The sequence below is a fragment of the Sceloporus occidentalis genome, unplaced genomic scaffold (assembly GCF_023333645.1).
Source record: "Sceloporus occidentalis isolate IW3139 unplaced genomic scaffold, rSceOcc1.0.p SCAF_1, whole genome shotgun sequence".
NCBI lineage: Eukaryota > Metazoa > Chordata > Lepidosauria > Squamata > Phrynosomatidae > Sceloporus > Sceloporus occidentalis.
The window spans coordinates 219,058,524-219,082,531 of record NW_028316981.1 but is presented as its reverse complement, the minus strand read 5'-3'; the positions used below and the strand labels follow the sequence as shown (position 1 = coordinate 219,082,531).

At 43.8% G+C, this 24,008-nt stretch overlaps 1 protein-coding gene across 2 annotated transcripts in view; it reads right to left on the bottom strand.

Moving 5' to 3' along the window:
• SPAG17 (sperm associated antigen 17) overlaps window positions 1-19,447 on the bottom strand; it is a 169,525-nt gene extending 150,078 nt beyond the window's left edge. For both annotated transcript variants that reach the window (XR_016275138.1, XM_089488980.1), the window contains exons 1-3: window positions 19,284-19,447; window positions 5,358-5,498; window positions 740-805 (exon numbers count right to left, since the gene is read on the bottom strand). Coding sequence is in view for 1 of the 2 variants with exons in the window: in XM_089488980.1 (XP_089345106.1) it covers window positions 740-805; window positions 5,358-5,498; window positions 19,284-19,403 (327 nt within the window). In the remaining variant the exon portion in view is untranslated. The remainder of the gene's footprint in view (window positions 1-739; window positions 806-5,357; window positions 5,499-19,283) is intronic.
• Window positions 19,448-24,008: the final 4,561 nt, after the last annotated feature.

The window sequence follows — 24,008 nt, the reverse complement described above, 5'->3', positions numbered from 1 at the left end:
ACTTAAGCGATCAGCTGGAGAGATTCCTTAATAAGTTTGCAAATGATACAAAACTGGGAGGGGTGACTAACACAATGGAAGACTGGAAGAGAATTCAAAAGGTTCATAGAAACATAGAGATGGAAGAAACCACAAGGGCCATCCAGGCCAACTTCTTGCCATGCAGGAACTCAAAATCAAAGCATCCCTATCCAGCCTCTTTTCCAAACCCTCCAAAGAAGGAGACTCCACCACTCTCCGAGGGAGTCTGTTCCACCGTTGAACAGCCTTTACAGTCAGGAAGTTCTTTCTAATGTTTAGGTGGAATCTCTTTTCCTGCAGTTTGCATCCATTGCTCCGTGTCCTATTCTCTGGAGCAGCAGAAAACAAGCTTGACCCCTCCTTAATATGAAATCCCTTCAAATATTTAAACAGGATTATCATATCACCCCTTCTCTTCTCCAGGCTAAACATTCCCAGCTCCCTAAGTCTTTTCCAATGGGCATGGTTTCCAGACACTTTCTTCATACAAGGACAGTTTTTCTGTCCTTTGTGCCAGTTCAGGAAGCCGTCCATTAGATCCAAGGTAAAGAACAGATCTTTCGGCTGCAGTTCCTCCACCCAATCAAAGGAAACAACTGCAGTCAAGACGGAGATCAAAGGACATATTAAAACAAAGTTCACGGAATGACAGCATCTATTCCAGAGAAAGCTGGAACAAACCATGTGAGCAATGGTAATAGAAAATGCTTTCACTTACTTCATAATACAAGGGTGTTTCTTTTTCTTTGATCTTCTTTGCTTTTACATCTCCAGCTTCTATGATCTGCATGAATACAAGGAAACAAACTAATCTAATGGAAATCATTTCCTGGATTCATTGTTTATATTGGGTTTAATATTCAGATGTCTTTAATTTGAAATACATTAGTTTCCCCATTTTTGTTTTTTTTTCTCTTTGAACAGCAGGCTGCCATGATATATAATATATTGTTCCCCTGTGTTTCAGAAGTGGTTTACAAAGTGCATATCGAGGAACAGGGATGAATGAGTATGAATAAATTGCTTACCTATAACTCTTCAATTGGCCATCTGTGCAGTGACACATATGAGTGGTGTGCCTGCACAAAGGCTCCTGACAATCTTTCCATACTCAAAGGATGTGGTTCTCATGCATATCATACTTCTAAACAACTACTAATACATCAAGGCTGGCATCAAGGAAGAGAATTTACAATAGAGAAAGAAGGTGGGGCATGTTGACTGCACAGATGACAACTCAAAGAACCATAATTACACATAAGCAGTCTTCATGATATCTATGCATCACATATATGGGTGACTAACATGCTAACTTGCTAAAGAAAGGAGAGGTACATCACAAGAACTGTTCATTCATTAAATTAATAATTACATTAAGCACACTTCATTTGTTTTTAAAGAAACAATAGGATTAACAGGTAATTATAACTATATTAATCCTATCATCAATGTTAATGTTAATCTTATAAGTATTACCATGCAATTGCCTAAAGGCATGAGATCCTGTCTGATCTTGGAAGCTAAGTAAGGTCAGTTCTGGTTAGTAGTGGGATGAGAGACTGCAAACAAATACCAGTGCTGTGGGCTTTATTTAAGAGGAAGGAATTGGCAAACCACTCTTGAGTATTCCTTGCCTAAGAAAACCTTATGGAATTCATGAGGTTACCATAAGTCAACAGGCAACCAACTCCACTGAATTAAGAACAATTACTCAGTGGCAGAAAAACAGCCAAATAAATTAAACAAAATAAGAGAAATTCACAAAATTTACATAAACTGAAGAATTCATTTTTTTAAAATGTGGTGATACAGATCACACTAAGATATAATTTGTGTGTGCGTGTAGTGAATCAAACCATGAAAAAAAATTTAGAGCTCTGAGAAGATGATTAGCATGCTCAAGTAGATATCTTCCAACAATATGAGCATTAGTTTCATATAGAGCAGTGGTCCCTAAACTGTGCCCTTTAAGGGATTTTGGACTTCAGCTCCCAGAATCACAGACTATTGGCTAACATGGCTGAGGGTTCTGGGAGCTGAAGTCCAAAATCTCTTAAAGAGTACAGTTTGGGGACCATTGATATAGAGTATTTCACCAGTTTGAAACCTATACATATTCAGCAAGGAATGATTCATATAATTTGATCTCCATGATGAAAAATTTTGCCATATGAAACAACTCTTCTGTATTCATGACAACATACCATCATACCCAGTTCCATCAGGGCTAGCCTGAAGAAGAAGAGCCCTCCCTCCAGTCCATCTGCCTTGGTCCAGGCCTCAGAGGGAGAGAAGAATGCTGGACCTGATCCCCTTCCCCCCTCACCATTCCCTTCTCCTTTTGTGTCGTGTCTTTTAGATTGTAAGCCTGTGGGCAGGGAACCGTCTATTATCCCCTCTGTTGTAAGCCGCCCACATTCCCAGTGATTGGGCAGTATATAAATAAATCCTATTATTATTATTATTATTATTATTATTATTATCTGTAGGTAACACAGAAGTTACAGAACCTTACAGCAATAGCAGACGTTGAGTTGCAGATGGCTGACAAATTGAAATCAGAGTTCAACTGGTTCCAACCGTGTTCTTTGGTGTAAGGCCTTTAGGAATATTAGTCCCCAAAAGTCTTCAGGAAGGGGTGATAGACCCCAAAAAGACAGAAATGCAGACAACTAATATATTTAAAGCAGGGGAGATTACCAAAATCTTTTTTTGAACTAAAAGAATCCCTTACGTTAGAGGATACGTGGAGAATTAAATATGGTTTGTCTAAGGAATTTACGTTTTTTTCAAATACCCATCAATCTTGATTGAGAATAGATATGTTTCTGACTTCCCCAGCTATTAGTACAATGGTAGAAACAGTTGAGACTCTACCAAAAATCCTATCGGACCGCAACCCAATTTTACTGTCTTTGAAAAATAAATCTAAGGAACTGATATGGAGATTAGATGAGACTTTACTAAGAGATGAAAAAATCCTAGAGAAAGCAAAAAACAAACAACCCCCCCCCCCACTGAAAAAAACCCCACTTAGCTTCTTTTTTGAAGAAGATTCGAATGGGGAGGTCAGCCCAGAGATAGTCTGGGATACAAGCAAGGCTGTAATGAGGGGTGTCTTTTTGAAACAAGCTTTTGAAAGGAAGAAAAATAGAGAAAAGAGTTGGAAGGAATTACAGGAAAGGTTAAAAGATAAGGAATAACTACTTAAAGAAAGCCTCCAAAACAAAAAAATCCAGCAACAGATTAAAAACATTCAGAAGGAAATATCTACATGGCTGATACAGGACCAGGAGAAAAAAATTAAGATACACCAAACAAAATCATTTCGAGAATGCTAACAAATCTGGCAAATGGTTAGTATGGAAACTGAAAAAAGAAAAGGAGAAACAAATTTTTTCAAGTATTAAAGAAGGTGATAAGACCTACTCCAGTCAAAAATATATGAAAGAATGTCTATATAGATATTTCACAAATCTATACAAAGAAGCATACGTTCCCCAGGAGAAAATACAGGAATTTTTGGAGAGGCAAGATGTTGCCAAGATCGATGAGGAACAAAGAAATGAACTTAATAAACCAATAATGATTACGGAGATGCTCAAAGCAATGAGTAAAACCAAAACATCTAGAGTGCCAGTGCTGGATGGCCTAATATATTATAAAAGTTTACAGAAATAACTGATTAAACCTCTAGTAGAAATCATGAATAGAATCTCACAAAAGAGAATGCCTGACTCCTGGAAGACAGCTGATATAGTACTGATTCCAAAAGAAAGTAAGGAGGTGTTGGAGGTAAAACATTTCAGACCACGGGGAGGAAGGGACGGGGGGTCGCCTCCTCCTCTCCCTTCCTTTTCGCGGGTGAAGGCAGCCACGGGGAGGAAGGGACGGGGGGCCGCCTCCTCCTCTCCCTTCCTTCCCGCGGGTTCAGGCACCCGCGGGGAGGAAGGAACGGTGGGCCTCCTCCTCCTCTCCCTTCCTTCCTGCGGGTGCAGGCACCCACGGGGAGGAAGGGAGAGGGGGCCGCCTCCTCCTCTCCCTTCCTTCCCGCGGGTGCAGGCAACCACGGGGAGGAAGGGACAGGGGGGGGGCTGCCTCCTCCTCTCCCTTCCTTCCCGCGGGTGCAGGCACCCACGGGGAGGAAGGGACGGGGGGCCGCCTCCTCCTCTCCCTTCCTTCCGGCGGGTGCCAAGCAACCGCGGGGAGAAGGGGACGGGACTGCAAGCCCCAGCGGGCTTTGCGACCGGAGATCCCACCCCTTTCCCTTGGCGGCCTCCCTAATTGGTTGGGAGGTCGGGAAGAGGCAGGACTTCCGGTCGCAAAGCCCTCTGGGGCTTGTAGGCGGCCGAAAGTCCTGCCCCTTCCCGGTCTCCCAACCCATCAGGGAGGCCGCGGGTGGGACTTTCGTCCCCAAAGGGGGTCGTGGCCCAACAAAGGTTGGGAACCGCTGCTTTAAAGGACTACCCAAATATTACAAACGACGACTGCTTTGGAGTTTGGAAGCCATTTTAATTTACGTCTTTGCCTGACTTCTGTCTCTGTTTCATGTGTGTGTGTTTATATCTGGTGTGTATATGTTGTTGTTGTTTTTATATACAATAAAGAATTTAAAAAAAAGGAGTATTAGTCCCCAAACGTCTTCAGTACCAAGATGAAGGACTGTCATAAAGCGATCTGGAGAGCTAATGTGGCTTCGTAATCCCTGACGGTTGCCCAAACCTGCTCCAGCTCTTAAATTCTGCCTCTAAGACAGGGGTAGGCAACCTTTTTGAGCCGGGGGCCAGGTTGCTGTCCCTCAGACAACTGGGGGGCCGAAGCCAAAAAATAAATAATTAAATAATTTTTTAAAAAATTAAATACATAAATAAACCGGGACAAATGGACAACATTTTCAAATGGAGGACACTTTTATTTAAAAAATGGAGGACACGTGAAAAAATTTGCTGATTTTTTAAAAAAAGTTAAGATAAATACATGTTTCTGAGGCTTCTATAGACAATTGTCCCCCTTGCCCGCTGCTTGCCCCCCTTGCCTGCCTCCTCCTGATAGGCCAAAAGCCCCACGCCCTCGCGCAAGAGGCCAAAGGCCCCAGCGGCAATCGGAGGCAGGACCGGGCTGGGGCCAGTCTCAAGGCCTTGGCGGGCCGCATCCGGCCCGCGGGCCGCAGGTTGCCTACCCCTGCTCTAAGACCAAAACTGTATTCTGCTCCTACCCAGTTCCTTTGCAACAGCATATTCCTGAAGACATGTAGCAATAGGGACTAGAGTTCTTCTGACTAAGGTGACCCTCAGTTTCAGTTCCAGGTTCGAATCACAATTAGAGAGACAAAATACCTGCGCTAATATTCCTTCCCAGGACACCACACTGAAAAGCCTCCTCTGCGGCACCTTCACAGCAAGTGACAGAGCCTTCATGTGGAGTTCATCCTCAGCTTGGCTCCCAACAACAAAGGCAATACTGGGAGTCCAATTTTCCTGTTCCAAACAAACAAGCAAGCATTTTAGCTATATTTTAAAAGTGTAATGGTATTTCTTCCTTCTCCTTTAATGTACTTTTCATGTTCATAGTGATTATATTTGCATGCAGCTAGTCTTTCCCACCAGACTATTGAAGAAATAATTTTCATTGTATACATGAAGTTAAGAAAATGCAGTAAACATTTCTGTTATTCTGGTAACTCATGCATTAGTTAGGAAAATAAGAAAAATAAGATTAAATCTTAATGTTAGTAAAATTAAAAAGTCTTAGCAATGTACCACAGATTACAAAACATTGCAGAATAAAGGTCTAATGGCTGCAAAACAATGGCAAATTATTACTTCATTAAATTATTAGTAAAATGTATTTCTCAGCAAAATACAACCTGTTAAATAATAAAGGTTAAACAGTTTGTTTCTTCTTTGCCTTCTCCTTCTTTATGTAAGCCCTCATTCCCATCGGGCAAAAAAAGCGGCTTATATTGTTGCGATTCTGACTCGGATTTTTCCCCTGAGTCGTATTCGAATCTGGTCCCTCATTCCCATTACGAAAGGGTGCAAATGGACTTGGGGTTTTTTGACCCATGTTCTCATTCCCATTGAAATTTTCTCGGTTGTAATTTGAAGCGGACTTTTTTGCTCCCCGTTCCCATTGCCCTTCTGGAACTTCTTTTTAAAAAGCAGCTGTCAATCAAGCGCTAGGTGCTTGATGTCACAGCCAATCAAGTGCTCTATTCCCCCAAGTCCCTTTGCCTTCCAGGCTCTGCTGTGTCTTCCCAGAGTCCCTCTGGGAAAGGGAGAAGGAGCCTCTATCCCCCCAAGTCCCTTTGCCTCCCGCATTGCTCCCTGGGCTGTCTGGGGACGATCGAGCAGGCATGTAAAAAAAGGAAAAAAAATTGTTAAAAATGGTGTTCAATGGCTCTCCTCACACGCCGGTCTATGAATGTGGAGCAGCAGGGGGGAGGTTGCAGGGGGGCATAATGTGTCTACTGCATTTGGAGGTCAATGTAGCAATTTGCTATGTTTAGACATGTGACAGAACGCCTAGACTATCGAAAGTTTAATTTAAAAAATAAATAAATTTGTCTACACATGCGATTGTCTTACCCTGCTTCCCACTCCACCATGGGAAAGGCTATGTAAACGGGCGAAAATGGTGCCGACAATGCAAGAAAGAGAACAAGTGGGTGACACCCCCAGGCCAGCCCCCTTGATCACTGCTCCTCCCATCCCCAAATTCCCGAATCGGACACCCATGTCATTCCCATTCATTTGCCCCGAATCAGACTCAGGAGGTGCAAGAAAAACCTCCAGAAAAGTACAGTCAAATTTATCCGATTTATCCGCCAGGGTTTTTCCTGGAAAAATCGATTACATGGGGATCAGATCCAAATTCCAATGGGAACGAAATCAGCGCAATGAGGATCGAATGCACGCTCAAATGGGAATGATGCCCCCATAATTCGAGTCTTGATCCGCGTTATAAGCCAGTGGGAATGGGGCCTAAATGGAGTTTTTAAACCTATCTCAAGGGCACACCAAATACCAGGGACAGCAAAATTGAAATCTAAAACCATTAGCCAAAATTTCTTATCATGCCCTTCTTCTATTCTAGCGCATTTCAAGAATGTACCTGATGCTAGATAATAAAACACACAAGGAATGTGATACTACTTTTCTCCAGTTTGGTCCTCGCACTGCACCATGCAGCCTTTACCTGGGGAGAGGTGTTTGCTGAAGAGAGCAAATGAAGGCCATGCGGGGGGGGGGGGGGGGAGAGCCAAAGCCTTTTTTTTAGCTCTTATCACCCATTCCTCTTCCTCTCCAGCTTTTGACCTACCCTCCCACCTCTTGTGTGGGCTTACTGGTCGCTTTGGGGCTGGATAGGGATTTCCCCCCTTTCCACCGATGTTTTTGCTACCCCACACTATTCACTCACTGCGGAGTTGGATAATTGGCAAAGGGTGGAGTCTTAAGTAGGTCATTACCTGGCAGGTTGTTGTGGGGTGACAGATGAGGAGTTTGATGAACACCAATGGTGCCTTTTGGGTTTAGCGGGGCCTCTGGATCTGCCCCTACAGGTCATGCGACATGAAGGGTGGGGAAGGAGAGTGTCCTTAGGTCGGGCTCAAAGGTTCCGTCCCTACTTTAAGTCAAGTAATGGGACGGGGTGGACCCTTGGGTTTCCCTTCCAACAGCTGGCTGGCCAGGGAGCAACCAAGCTCATGGGTTACCCTTGAGGGTTTTGTCCCAGGGAAGCTGAGGAGGAGGTCTAGGGAAGACTGTCTGCCCCAGGTGCTCCTGCACCAGGTCCTCCCTCTCCTACACATCTTGGGGGGGAAATTCTTAAGTAAGTGACAGTTTTAGAATAAAGTGGCCCCAATTTCAATGCAGCTTATTAAAAGGGTTGGCCAGCAAATAAAGTAATAATGCACATTTATTTAAATGTTAATCACATTAAAATCAGGCAGGCATTGTTGGATTAAACACACCTTTATGATTATGAAGTTATATCAGCTTGAATTAAACAGACAGTCAGGATGCACTTGAAAACCCAGATCTTTGGTCCAATCTGTCCTACACACAGTTTCAAATCTTTAGTCCTCGGATGATAATAAATGGAAAATGCAAGTGTCATTTCAAAATCTAAATGCCCCAACCTACTTTTTTCTCTCTATCTAGTGTTCATGCAAAACCTGACAGCACAGTTATCATGGAGTCTGGTGTTCTATCTGTTGGGTGCCTTGGGTTTCCATTTCAATCCACATGCTGTTTAATGTCTATCTGAAGCTCCTGTTGGAGTCAGTAAGGGTTTGGGGGCTAGGTGTCATCAGTATGCTAGAAACATTCAGTTCTGCTTTTCTCTGGCATTGCACTTGGGTGGCACTATGCAGGTGACAGACCCTGCAATGGATGCTATAACAGACTAGAGGAAGGCCAGCACCATAAATGCTGGGATCTGGTGGCTCTTGGGTCTTGCAGCTGCACAACTGGCCTGGGCTCACTGGGAGGGCACTACCCTTAAAGGAGCAGCTGAGTGGCTGCAGAATACACTTGGACCCATTTTGGTGACTTGAGGCCCAGGTGGGCTACACTGCAGGGAGGGCTTAAGGCCAGTTTCAACTGGTTCAGCAGCTGCAGCCTCTCCTACAAAAGTAATAAACAGAATAATAATTATAGTTCATCTACTGGTAACCTGGACTACCCTTGAAGATCTTACTCATTGAATGTAGTACTGAATATCAATGCAACAGAGCTCCCGAGGTGATGTACAATTAATAAAAACATTTACAACATTAAACAGATAAATGAAAACCTTTTTAAAAGGCAAGACCCAACCCTTAAAATTTATTTAAAGCCACAGACAATTAAAACGGCCACAGCACCACTCTAATTTTTAATTAATTTTATTAGGTTTTAAAACATATATCAGACACAACAAAAACACTCAAATGCACACAAAAACATATCATATTCTGATCAACAATATATCCCTAAATCAAAATAAACTACTTCCCACCTCTCCGTTTCCCCTCTCCTTCCCCTTCCCCCTTAAAACTACATCTCATACCACCCACATATCAATGTAAACTCCAATTCACATATTTGACACCAATTAAAACTGATTTCCCACTTGCCAAGCTTAGAAATATAAATGCTCAATATCTTAAATTTCTCAATAATATTAACACATTTTTATTTCATTTCTGGCCTAAAAATCTGAATACAATTGCTTCAAGCCTCAAAACCTGCAACTAAAGTCTTCCCTTGTTTCTTCTTCATATAGGTAAAAATATTTCCCAGTCTTTTAGTTATCAAACAATTCAGCAGTGCCAATTTATCCATCTCTGCCAAATCTAACACTTTGATAACTCAATCCTCTCCTGTAGGCAAAAAGTCTGTTTCCCAATTCTGGGCATACAACAGTCTTGCCTCAAAAACCATATACTGTACTGCATCAAAAACAACTGTTGTCTAAAATCAAGTTTACATTTTAAAATAGGTTGCGTTAATTCTTGTATCTGTCTCCAATCATGTTTTATGTTTGTTTTTTGCTTTATCACAAGACTGCTACATGTGATAAAAAGTCCCTTCTTGTGCCCCACATATCCAGCATTTATTTTTAGTGCCTTTATATTGCTTAGATTATCTTGCTGGTGCCAAATACCATTGACAGAACATCTTACAAATTTCTTCTCTCATATTATAGGATAATAAGCCTTTCAAACCAGTCGTCCACATTTCCCCCCAATATAGCACCACTTCTAATTTTAAAGAATGAAGGCCAGGAGAAATAACTGTCTTAACTGCCTGCTGGAAATTCAGAAGGGATGGAGCTGGCCTGACCTCCCTTAGGAGGAAATTCCAGTTAAGCAGAGGACTCAAAAGCATCAACTAATGCAAAAGGCAGCAGCTACATAAAAGTTATGTTATATATGTTGTAACATACAACACTGGTTGTAAAGTAATTGCATTGGATGCCAGTAAACCTCTGGTCTGAATTCAAGGTGTGTGTGATGACTTTTCAACCCCCTAAATGGCTTGCGAGTGCAAAACTTGAGGAAACCCCTCTCTGTAGATATTCATCTGAGGACTAAGGTCCAGAGGGATTTTCCCACTGTATCCCATCACTGAGGGCAATACTGTACATCATGGAACAACATGAGAAATGGCTTTCTTGCCTGTGGCACCCCTGTTACAGAAATCAATATTAATAAACCAATTTAAATGATGGGTTCCTGAACGGAACAGCAAACAAGCAAAGAAGACCTAGTTTAGTAAAGAAAACAATTCATTTTGCTAGCAAGATTTCAGTTTAGGATCTGGATCCTAATTAACCCCTAAGATAAAGAATCAAAGTAAAGTCCTCCTTTTTATAGACATCTTAACAACAACTTTCTGTGACAAAATTCTGTTGGATGTAAACGGTTTTAAACATACAAAAATTCATTCAATCAGGACAAAGAATTCTGAATACATCAAAGTCTCATTACTTATGCATTAGCAACCTATGCCACAAGGACGTAGCCAAGGGGGGGGGGTTCTTGGGGTCCGGACCCCCCCTTCCATTAGAAAAATGAATGGTGTGTGCTGCTATGCCGCTGCACCCAAGCCCCATTATAATGGTGGCACTTAGTCTGGACCTCCCCTTCCTAAAATCCAAGCTACGTCCCTGTATGCCACATTCCAAGCTTTTCTCTTATCAAAGGCCTCTCACCAAATATCACACATCAACCCTGGCCTTGCACTCAGTAGTCTACTACACATTCCATGCAGGCAAATCCTTTATCAACATACATTATTCTGACTCAAAGTAGACATCCTGCACCAGCATTTATCCTTCAAAATATGTCACGCCAACCTTTTTATCCATCTTGTTAAAATTCGTACTTCAACAAACTTTTACTATGGTTAAGTTCACCCTTTCTGAGCCTCTTTCTATTATTCATTTAAGGGAACTAGATATTGATTATACAGAACAAAAATTGCCATCTCACCCCAACTGTGGAATAACCAGCCCTAGGCAAGGTGATCAAAGGTCCTCCTTTTCCTGGACGGCCTTATGTCTGGTGATCCGGGAAGAATTGCAAAACGTCCTCTATTTTGAGCCATAAAACCTGGCCTTGTGTCATCCTGTGCCTCTAGCTCAACAGATTTATTATTACTCTCCAGATTCTGCAAAAGGCTGTGGAGAGGACTATTACTGGCCATGTGATGGTTTTGTTGTTGTTATCTTCTGATGGAGGTGTGGAAAGGAAAGGAGGATCTGGGTTGTTGAAACAGATTAACAACACCAGCGGGAAGAACGGGTGTGTGTGTGTGTGTGTGCAATTTGGGTTGAGGAATAAGCAAATAGATTCAGTCAAGTGCCCCATCCTTATTGGTGACAAGGAAGTACCGAGAGAAGAAACTTCAGCAATAATGGATGGTCAGAACCAGTTTGATGCCCTTTTTTTTACAAGAGATTATCCACCTCTTGGAATAGTGTAGTGTAAGGGTGCATGGGTCTCATGACACCAGTAGGGAGGATACTCTTCAAATTCAATAGCATTGCCTCTGTTGATAATGTCAAGGACCCAAGAGACTGAAGTAATGGAGGCCTAAGTAGAATGTTATTTCTGAAGCCGATCATGGAAGGGAAAAGTTAGCATCGGTAGAATACTGGAGTTTTGCTGAAGGGCAGAAAAAGAGAGTATTGGTGATGACAGTGGCAGCAGAACTGTTGTCCAAGGTAGAATCAAAGGTGGTGTCTGGATGCTTCACCTTGTCTTTTCTTAGACTGGCCATGCTTGTAACGGGGCAGAGGACGCTTGCTTCTGACCAGCAGAGGACAGCAGCATGAATGTATGATAGTACCAAGACCTTGATGGAGAGAACTGTCTGTTGGAGGTTGTATCATACCAATACCATGAGTGCCTGGATCTGGGAGTATCCTAAAAAAGAGAGTTGAACCAATACTTTATTTATGTTTATATGTTTTAATTAATCTTTTAAAAATATTTTTAAAATAACTGTAATTTAATTGTTATTTTAAGGGGGGAGGGTAGAACTTGGGACTATTGTATATTAATATTTTACTATGTTTTGACTGTTTTACTGTAAGCCACCTCGGTCCTAATCAGAGTAGGTGGGATATAAATAAAACAGGGATGTAGCCAAGGGGGGGGGGGATTCTTGGGGTCTGGACCCCCCCCCCTTCCATGAGAAAAATTAATGGTGTGTGCTGCTGCGCCACCGCACCCAAGCCCCATTATAATGGTGGCACTTAGTCTGGACCCCCCCCTTCCTAAAATCCTAGTTACGTCCCTAAATAAAACATTATTATTATTATTATTAGCTGTACCTAGCCACACATTGCTGTTGCCCAGACTGGTTAAATGGAAAAGAAAGAAAAGAGAAAGTGCATGTTTTTGAAATATTTAATTTCACAATGTTTGTGGGTATACAATATTTTTTGTTGTTTAATTGTCTGTGTAGATATAGAGATTGTGTGGTTTTCCGACTCTAGAACACGTAACGTATAATTGTCCATGTGGGAAGTAATCCGTGTCTAGATTTAAACCGCACAATTGTAAAGACTGGCCCTGAGCTTTGTTGATGGTGACTGCAAACACCAATTGAATATTTAGTACAGTGTGTGTTGCTGTTACATCCAACAGACGACACTGTTTTCCAGAAAAAAACATATTTTTACCTGTCACAGGTGTGACATTTATATAATAGTAGGTATATGTATATAAAAACATGTGTGTCGTCGAATGGAACATTGTGTCAAATTTCAAAGCAATCAGTGAAGAACTTTCGGAGGTTTAAGATTTTGAACAAACAAACATTTACATTTTTAATTTATACACAATTATTATTATTACTATTATTATTATTATTATTATTATTATTATTATTATTATTCCTGACCATAGACTGCAACTTTTGCATGTGTGCTAAGTTAGAATTGGAATAGCTTTGGAGTTGAAGAGCCCATCGTCATCAAATACACTGGGACCTTGTTATCCACTGGTGTTTGGTACCAGGATCCCCCGTGGATAACAAAATCCGTGGATGCTCAAGTCCCATTAAATATAATGACATAGCAAAATGGTGTTCCCTATATAAAATGGAAAATCAAGGTTTGCCATTTGGAATTTATACTTTTTAAAAAAAATATTTTCTAGCCGTGTATGCTTGAATCTGTGAATGAAAAATCCATGGATAAGGAGGGCCGACTATAGCAGGTCTTCATTCACTGACCAAGCCTGCTCAGAGAGCCCTGAGGAGGATAGCTACACATGCCTATGGAGTGCGACCACACCAGACATCCTCTCAAAACACATCAATGATGTATCTCGAGCTCATGAACTGCTAGCCAGCCAGCTGCTGAGCCTCACACTGAATCATGGATGCAACTCTTCTGTCCTCAACACTCAAATTCTCAAGGGTGAGGGTAAGTTTTCTCAAAAGCAAAAAACAACATTTGATGATAAGTATTCTTGCAAGCCAGACAACTGGAAATCTCACAGAATAGGGCAAAGGAATAGAATTTTCTGTACAAGGAATCAAGCTTCTTCCCTTATCAGCAGTGGTGGAGTGCAGATGGCTAGAGCCTGGGATTGAGCAGAACCAACAATTATTGAGTCTGGCTTCAGGTGTTGCCCCAGCCAAGGGATATCCAAGTCCTAAACTCTGTAAAGATTCTCTGTCTTGGTCGAAGTACCAGGAATGGAAGATGGTGACAACGAGGACTTGTGAATATCTGAGCCAGATAAGGTAGTATTGGTAGAACAGCAAAGATTGTGGCCTATGACTGAACCTGATGGAACACAGGATTGTTGAACTGAGATTGAGGCTGAGACACAGACATATCAAGAAATGTAGCCATCACTATCATCTCATCTACAAATACTTTGATGCCATCCATTGGTGAGGATGAGTCTCATGCTCCAAGAGTGAGAAGAAAGCAGTAGTGTCATTGGGAGGGTTTGCAGGTGTGTGTGCAGTCTGCACCATGTAACACCCCAGAAGGCGCCCTGCACCACCAACCCTGCTCCGTCTGGCATGCATGCCGCTTCGTTCCTCACACCGTTCCATCTTCCTGTGTGCATTGCTTCATCCTCCCCACATGCGCTACTTCATCCTCCACAGGCGCGTGCAACTCCTCCCTCGCGCTGTTCCCCACATGCCATCCCGTCTTTTTCCTCATCAGGAAAAGGATGAGTGGGCTCGGAGAGAGGGAGCGCACACTGTCTCTGGAAGCCCACCCACAGAAACCCCACCAGAGGTCCCACCCTCAGAAGTCTCAGTTACCCACACCAGGTGTCATTTGCTACAGGAACACCATTGTAAGAGAGGACTTAGATGCAGGGACTTAGTCAAAATCCAGAGGTACCAGTGGCAAAAAGGAAAATTATTGCAAAAGCTGAGTTTCAACAGCCACAGATTGCTTCAACGTTGAGGCTTGCTTAATGGTATCTTGTTGTGTCCCAGAAGAGAGTTGCTCTCACTCTTTGGGTGGTGGTTTTTCTTGGCCTGTACACTGAGAGCCTTCGTCTGCAGAAGTGGTGTCAATGGCAGAAGCAACAAGGTTGTGACATCTGTGTCGAGGTCTTCTATGCATCTTAAAGTACTGCCTTATCCTCATAGAAGCAGGCATAGTCACCTGGAATCATCCACTGCCTTCCCTACTCCTTCGAAGCAACTTCCATCTCTGAAGTTGCTGAGAAGTTGCTATACAGTCACCCCTCCTTTTTCGCAGGGAATCCATTCCAGACCCCGCCACGGAAACAGAGTTTCGCTTATATTCAAACCCTATTAGCTTGAATACAGGCATGTCACTGTGGGTGCGTGCGCTCCTCGGACATGCACCCTTGTTTCCCCCTCTGTTCATCTCTCGCGGATAGGCACGGCACACGAGTCTCAAGACCGCAAGAATGGAGAGAGGACTGTATATGGAGTACTCAAATGACTGGGATCAAGAGCATCCAACAGCATGGTATATATGCTGGGCTGATGCTAATGTGATCACCAATGGTGACAGCACTCTCTAGAGTGGGTCAAGCAGGAGCAAGTTGTGGAACGTGACCTCAAGGCCGATCTACATTGGGAGTGACAAGCTGGATCACTGCCTTCTAGGGAGGGTGAGAGAGTTTGGCAAGGACCAGGAGTTTGGAGAACGTTTCAGAGATGGAAGTTGCTTCGAAGGAGTAGGGAAGGCAGTCACTCTAACCAAAGGTGAGGACTCAAGGATCCTTCTCTCAGAAATATTGTGACCAGAATGGGCCACAGCTACCAAATTGTCCACAGGACAGACAACTGTAAACCCTGTCTGGAACAAGAGTGATGGAGGTTCTTCCACGTTCTGACCAGCTGTTTCAGGAAAAACCTGTTCTAATCATGAGTCTTTGGGATGAGAAATGGAAGGTTCATCTTGACATGGAGACTGAGATCGATTGTTCCTTAGCCTTAGAATATATTTAGTTTTTATGCTTCTTCTTAAAGTCCAGCTCAACTCTTTCCTGTTCCCATCTGTGTCAGGATTTCCCCCCCACTTTCTTCAGCACATCTATTGCAAATGCCATATTCTATTAACTAATATTCTACAACTAATTAGTTTTAGTTTAATTATATTTGTGTGTGTGTGTGTGTGTGTGTGTGAGAGAGAGAGAGATAGAGATAGATAGATAGATAGATAGAGAGAGAGAGAGAGAGAGAGAGATTATTGACTAGCTGGCAAGGCAAGAGAAGAAAAACTGTCAGGAAAAGAGAAAGAGGCAGCACATTAAATAGTTTGGGATTTTGGTCTTCTCTCTTGATCAGTTGGCATGAGGGAATATCCTAGTGGATTTGGATTGCTCTTTAAGCATTGCTGAAAAAAGGGTTGAGTTCATTAGACTAGGCTAGTACAGTTCACCAGTAATATGCATGATCAAAAATTAGCCACTTGCTCCATATAAGGAAGTTTGGCAACTACTGCATTGCCAGTCTTTCACTTGGGCAAGATAAGGGCCTTGAAACCATGTCCTATGAAGAACAACTCAGGGAGCTGGGTATGTTTAGCCTGGAAAAGAGACAGTTAAGAGGTGATATGATGGCCCTGTTTAAGTATTAGAAGGGGTGTCATACTGAGGATGGAGCAAGCTTGTTTTCTGCTGCTTCAGAGAGTAAGACACAGAGCAACGGATGCAAATTACACGAACAGAGATTCCACCTCAAGATTAGGAGGAACTTCCTGACAGTAAGAGCTGTTTGAGAGTGGAAGTTGTTGACTCAGAGTGTGGTGGAGTTTCCTTCTTTGTAGGTCTTTAAACAGAGGCTGGACGGCCATCTGTCGAAGATGTTTTGATTGTGATTTCCTGCATGGGAGGGTTTGGACTGGATGGTCCTTGTGGTCTCTTCTAACTGTAGGATTCTTTGATTCTTTTTTTTTTGTCTTGCATTTACTCTGTAAGCCTCGTCAGTTACAAAATTCATCTCTTGGTTCTCTTTCTCAAATAACAACAACAACAAAACAAAAACAACAAACCAGCTGAAGTATTGGTCATTTATTTTCTAATATCTCTAGTATTTTCCTAACATCCTCCAGAAATGATCTCAGTCTTAGGTAAGAATACTTTTCTCTCAGCTCCCATAAATTTAAATGGTCCAAAACTTTCTATCTGTCCTTCTTAAAGTTCAGTTTTCAGTTTGAAAACATCAACATTCTCGTTTACTTTTTCACATCCTGACAGCTGACCAATAGATTCCTTTATTTCTCTCATCCCTCTAATATTTCATCCAAGATTTTTTGGGACAAGTCTGCGATATCGGATATTTCCAACCGTGAATAATAGGATAGCTTTTTTTACATGAGTATCCTTCATACTCTAAAGCCTAGTTGTCCTGGATGTCTTGGTAACCATACATTCCCTTTTGCCACCAGATAAGGGGCTGAAGGGAGGAGGGAAATCAGAAAAATTATATTCCTTTTGTTATATACTTTTTGCTACATGATGATGATATGGAATCGAAATGAAAAGCAGAAAGAATTCTTCTTTTTGCAGCTACTTTTCTTAGCCACAAGATGGTAGTCTAAAACCATAAATAAGTTTAAGGGAAGCGGCTGATCTCAAGCAGTCCTATACATTACTGTACCTCCTTCCAGCCAGACAAGAAACTTTTCATGGTAAGTAATTTCTTTGCTCTTGTAAATGATTCTTTATTAGCAAGAATTTTTAAACAGGATTTTGTATCCTTCCCCTTTCTCCGTATTATTAGTCCTAATAAGTACAGTTATGTTGCATTTTAGTTCCTTTTTTTAAAAAAAAAACAAAATCACTGAAGGAAGACGGTTCCATAGATCATGTCTCTGCTCCAATGAATATTGTGAAATATAAAACTTGCTGCACTGAATTAATAGAATCATAGAGTTGGAAGAGACCACAAGGGCCATCAAGTCCAAACCCATTCTGCCATGCAGGAACTCTCAATCAAAGCATCCCCATTGACAGATGGCTAGTCAGCCTCTGTTTAAAGACCTCCAAGAATGGAGACTCCACTACCCTCCATTGAGGGAATTTGTTCCACTGTTGAACAGCCCTTGCTGTCAGGACGTTCCTCCTAATGTTGAGCTGGAATCTCTTTTCCTGGAGCTTGCATCCACTGTTCCTGGTCCTAGTCTCTGGAGCAGCAGAAAACAAGCTTGCTGCTTCCTCAATATAACATCCCTTCAAATATTTAAACAGGGCTGTAATATCTACTCTAAACCTTCTCTTCTCCAGACTAAACATCCCCAGCTCCCTAAGGCGTTGCTCATAGGACATGGTTTCCAGACCCTTCACCATTTTAGTCGCCCTCCTTTGGACACGCTCCAGTTTCTCAATGTCCTTTTTGAATTGTGGTGCCCAGAACTGGACACAGTATTCCAGGTGGGGCCTGACCAGAGAAGAATAGAGTGGGCACCACAAATCAAAAAGGATGCTGACAAATTGGAGCGTGTCCAGAGGAGGGCGACCAAAATGGTGAAGGGTCTGGAAACCATGCCTTATGAGGAAAGACTACGGAGTTTATCAGACAAGGGAAATTGGAAGTATAATCCAATGGCGATCTGAACGCAGTCATGTGGTTTCATGTTATTGCGTGATAGACTGCCACATGCAAATTTGGGCAACGGCATGCTATTTTTGGGCAATAGGGAGTCAGTTTGAATGTAATGCACATTCACGTAATTGTGCTAAACTAGTGACTTTGAGTGAATGCGTTCTGGCCTCACTTTCTTTTCATTCGAATTTAAGAGAAATTCTTCCTGTTTGATAAACTCCTTAGGGAGCTGGGGATGTTTAGCCTGGAGAAGAGATGGTTATGAGGTGATATGATAGCCCTGTTTAAATATTTGAAGGGATGTCATATTGAGGAGGGAGCAAGCTTGTTTTCTGCTGCTCCAGAGACTAGGACCCAGAACAATGGATGCAAGCTCCAGGAAAAGAGATTCCACCTCAACATTAGGAGGAACTTCCTGACAGTCAGGGCAGTTCGACAGTGGAACGCACTCCCTTGGAGTGAAGTGGAGCCTCTTTCCTTAGAGGTCTTTAAACAGAGGCTGGATGGCCATCTGTCAATGAGGATGCTTTGATTGAGATTTCCTGCATGGCAGAATGGGGTTGGACTGGATGGCCATTCTTGGGGTCTCTTCCAACTCTGTGATTCCATGATCCTATAAGTTAGTACAGTATTTGCAGATGTTAAACAGAATCATAGAGAGCCTGTTCTAAGCATTTCTCTCATTCAAAATCCTCTCTAAATAAAAGTGTCTTCCCTTACTGGCAGAAAGAAAGCAGAGAGGGCAGAAACATCCCGGAGGGGACCAAGCCCGTCCTCCTTTCCCCGGACGTGCCCTACACTTGATCCTCCTTGCCAGGGAAGAATCCCAGCACGTCCTCCATTTGGAGCAAGACTCAGGGAAGCATGGCTGTCTATGAGCTGACATGAGTGTTTTCAGCTTCTGCATGTTGGCATGTCCCCCATTCGTTTCCTTGAAGCGTCCTTCATTCTTGAAGCGCTGCCTTGTCCTCCTTTCAGGGTTAGGAGGACGCCTGCGATCCCTGGCCATGCGATCCCTGGCCATGCAGCTGCAGACAAGCCACACATCTCTGTAAAGGGAGCTTTGATAGAACAGTATCACAGAGCTGGAAGAGACCCCAAGGGCCCTGATCCAGTCCAACCCCATTCTGCCATGCAGGAACTCCCAGTCAAAGCACCCCAGACACTTTTCCTCGGGGCGTCCTCCATTTTTGGAGCCGGGCAGCCACCCACCTCCTCCAGGCGCGCCGCCACCAGCCCGGCGTCCCAGTTTTTGGAGCCCGGCGCCGGGGAGGCCGCCCCCGCTCCTCCTCCTCCTCCTCCTCCTCCGCTCTTGGGGCGCCTGGGAGCCATCGCCAAGCCCAACACAGGCCCCCAAGCCCTTCTTTGTTGACGGAAGTGAGCGCCGCCAGTTGCCCTGGCAACCGCGTCCCTCGCCGCCTTCCACGCCTGCGCACGCACGGGCGGAAGCTCCGCCCCCTTGGCGCCTCCGCCGCGACGGCCTGCGTCTCTATAGCAACCGCGGGGAAACGTCCGCCCCGCCCCCCTCCCTGCGTCTCCATAGCAACCGCGGGGAAACCTCCGCCCCGCCTCCTCACTGCGTCTCCATAGCAACCGCGGGGGAACCTCCGCCCCGCCTCCTCACTGCGTCTCCATAGCAACCCTTTGCGGCCTTCAGGCCTTTTCCTACTTAAGGCGCCCATTAGGGCTGGATTCCTCTCAGAGAGGTCTTGCTAATGTTATGGTCGTCCTCTGGGGAGGCTGAGAGAGTGTGTCTCTTTCTTCTCCCCATTGGGTCGAGCCTCTCAGTGTCCCACTCCAGCTCTCAACTGGCTCACTTGTTTGGACTCAGTTTTATTTTAAGTCCATTTTAGCCACAGTGTTTAAGAAAGAGATCCCAAGGGCCATCCAGTCCAACCCCCTTCTGCCATGCAGGAACTCTCAATCAAAGCATCCCCATTGGCAGATGGCCATCCAGCCTCTGCTTAAAGACCTCCAAGGAGGGAGACTCCACTACACTCAGAGGGAGTGTGTCCCACTGTCCAACATCCCTTACTGTCAGGATGCTCTTCCTAATGTTGAGGTGGAATCTCTTTTCCTGGAGCTTGCATCCATTGTTCTGGGTCCTGTTCTCTGGAGCAGCAGAAACAAAGTTTGCTCCATCCTCAACATGGGAGCAAGTGTCAAGTGTTTTTTCTTCCCCCCTTGAACCTCTTCCTCTGGGATAATACTTGAACCCAGAGCAGAAAGTGGGGGAGCAAAATGGAGGGAGACATAGAAACATATAATAATAATAATAATAATAATAATAATAATAATAATAATATGTTTTATTTATAGACCGCTATTCCGCGATGATCATAGCGGTGTACAGTAAAATTGTAATACAATACAAAATACAGTTAAAGGAGGGAGAAGTCTCGTCCTTCAGGCAGTCCCTGATGTTGCTGGGTCTGCCTGATGGCTCCCTCTGAGGCCGAGATGACAGTTGAGGAGGGAGGGGCCTCTTCCTTCAGGCAGTCCAAGATGTTGCTGGGTCTGCCTGATGGCTCCCTCTGAGGCCGAGATGACAGTTGAGGAGGGAGGGGCCTCTTCCTTCAGGCAGTCCCTGATGTTGCTGGGTCTGCCTGATGGCTCCCTCTGAGGCCGAGATGACAGTTGAGGAGGGAGGGGCCTCTTCCTTCAGGCAGTCCCTGATGTTGCTGGGTCTGCCTGATGGCTCCCTCTGAGGCCGAGATGACAGTTGAGGAGGGAGGGGCCTCTTCCTTCAGGCAGTCCCTGATGTTGCTGGGTCTGCCTGATGGCTCCCTCTGAGGCCGAGATGACAGTTGAAGAGGGAGGGGCCTCTTCCTTCAGGCAGTCCCTGATGTTGCTGGGTCTGCCTGATGGCTCCCTCTGAGGCCGAGATGACAGTTGAGGAGGGAGGGGCCTCTTCCTTCAGGCAGTCCCTGATGTTGCTGGGTCTGCCTGATGGCTCCCTCTGAGGCCGAGATGACAGTTGAGGAGGGAGGGGCCTCTTCCTTCAGGCAGTCCCTGATGTTGCTGGGTCTGCCTGATGGCTCCCTCTGAGGCCGAGATGACAGTTGAGGAGGGAGGGGCCTCTTCCTTCAGGCAGTCCCTGATGTTGCTGGGTCTGCCTGATGGCTCCCTCTGAGGCCGAGATGACAGTTGAGGAGGGAGGGGCCTCTTCCTTCAGGCAGTCCAAGATGTTGCTGGGTCTGCCTGATGGCTCCCTCTGAGGCCGAGATGACAGTTGAGGAGGGAGGGGCCTCTTCCTTCAGGCAGTCCCTGATGTTGCTGGGTCTGCCTGATGGCTCCCTCTGAGGCCGAGATGACAGTTGAGGAGGGAGGGGCCTCTTCCTTCAGGCAGTCCCTGATGTTGCTGGTCTGCCTGATGGCTCCCTCTGAGGCCGAGATGACAGTTGAGGAGGGAGGGGCCTCTTCCTTCAGGCAGTCCCTGATGTTGCTGGGTCTGCCTGATGGCTCCCTCTGAGGCCGAGATGACAGTTGAGGAGGGAGGGGCCTCTTCCTTCAGGCCGTCCCTGATGTTGCTGGGTCTGCCTGATGGCTCCCTCTGAGGCCAAGATGACAGTTGAGGAGGGAGGGGCCTCTTCCTTCAGGCAGTCCCTGATGTTGCTGGGTCTGCCTGATGGCTCCCTCTGAGGCCGAGATGACAGTTGAGGAGGGAGGGGCCTCTTCCTTCAGGCAGTCCAAGATGTTGCAAATATTTCTTCAAGTAGGGAATGTGAGAAATTTCCCACCAGAACAATAATGAACAATCAGGATGTGTATGTGTGTGTGTTGCTTGTGTTGTGTGCCTTCCAGTCCTTTTTGACTCATCATGGCAACCCTGAGGAGAACCTATCATGGGGCTTTTTAGGAAAGATTTCTTCAGAGGAGGTTTGCCCTGGCCTTGCTCTGAGCAGGCCGAGAGAGTGTGACTTGCCCAAGGCCACCCAGTGGGTTTCATGGCGGAGCTAGGAAGCTAATATTCTCCCCACGCTCCGGCAAGGGGAGTCATGGCGCTCTGTTGGCACAGCATAGAATCGTAGCACTTAAACATGCTGTGCCAAAGGAGCACCAAAAAGCCACCACCACCGCAGCTAATGTGCCCTTTCCACAGCATGAAAAGGGGCCGCTATTTGCAGCTTCTTTTTGCGCCTCGGAAAAGCTAGATCAGGGCCGCCGCATGTAGTTGCCTCAGTATTCCTACTGAGAGAGAAAGAGAGAGTAGGACATGGCGTATTCCAAAGCCTGCCAATTGTTGTTAATGTAACTGCACTAAGCCCGGAGAATCCTGCATAAGACAACTTTTATTCTTAATGTCATTTAATAAAATCACTATTCATTTTTTACAGTGGATATCTCTGTCTGAGTGATTTTTATAATCTGTGGACAAAGGCAAGCACATTAATTCAAACATTGAACTGGTTTGTGAGACACTTTGGCCCCTGGCCCTATACCCTTCACAGTAGTTTTTTACATTTATTATTTATACATGTTTACATTCTGCTAATCAACATAAAGTTGGATATTCACCCAAGTACTGTATTTATCTATCTTCTACATTACCTCAAGTACATTAATATAGTAACAAAAATTATATATTTTTAATTATATATATATATATATATATATTTTCTTTTGTTGAGTCGGAACAAATCTTGCTTTATTTCTGTTCTACTGACTTCGTTTCCAAGTGGATAGAGGTCTCCCTGTATTTTCTTCTGCTTCTGGGTTACATCATTTTTCTTCTAACAGTATTTTTATATTTTCTCTAAATCAAACCTTAATCTTACTTTATAGTAATATTTAGATATTTGAATATTTTTTCTTTTCTCCTTCTCTATTGCAATCATACTATCCATCTTTCATGTGTTTCTTGTTGTATTCCTCAATGTAGATCGGACAAATAAATTCTGTACTACATAAAATTTGAGTTAATATGAAATATAATCCTTCATCTACACACGTGTCCTTATATAAATCCAGCAAAGCCATATCTGCCTCCTACTATTTCAACATATTTAACTGTTTTCAGTAATCACTTGCGTGTTCCCATAATATCACACTGTTTCCATTCTGCTTCCCACTTGCTTATAGATTTCTGATTTAATATATATAATAATTTATCCATCTCCCTCATGTTTTGAATTTTTGCTATCCAATCCTGTATAAAGGGTGGATCCCTCATTTTCCATTGTTTTGCTATAAGAATCCTTGCTGCCATAACCAAATATAGAATCACCCTCCAATATTTCCCTTCATCCGCTGCCCTTAATACAGATGTTGTATTAAGTAAATATAATTCAGGTGAAAAAGGGTATAATAATAATAATAATATTTTATTTATATTTTCCCTCCTCTCCCAGGTGGATCAAGGTGGGATTACAACCTAGTATAAAGATACAGATACAACGGAAAACAATAAAATACATAAGCACTTAATAATTAAAAACAAAGTATCAAAAGGCGACAGTGGGATAAAGATATTCCAGTCCTAATCAAAGAGGTGGATCTGTGTGTTTTATACAAGGTCAGGTGGGTATGCTCGCCGGAAGAGGTCCATCTTAACTGCCTTCTTAAAGGGCTCCAAGGAGGTAGTAAGACGGATCTCTTCTGGGAGACTGATCCACAATGTAGGAGCTGCTGTAGTGAAAGCTATTTGAGAAGTTGAGGCTAGTCTAGTTGTTTTTAATTCCAGCAAATTCTTCCCTGATGCTCTGAGAGTGCGGGGTGGATTATGTAGGGAGAGGCGTTCCCATAAATAACTGGAGCCCAAGCCATATAGGGCTTTAAAAGTAATAACCAACACCTTGTATTGCGCCTGGAAGCAAATTGGCAGCCAGTGAAGATCTTTTAAAATTGGTGTTATATGGTCGAACCTTAAAGAGCCGGTGACCAACCTGGCTGTCATATTTTGAACTAATTGAAGCTTCCGAACTTGGTACAAGGGTA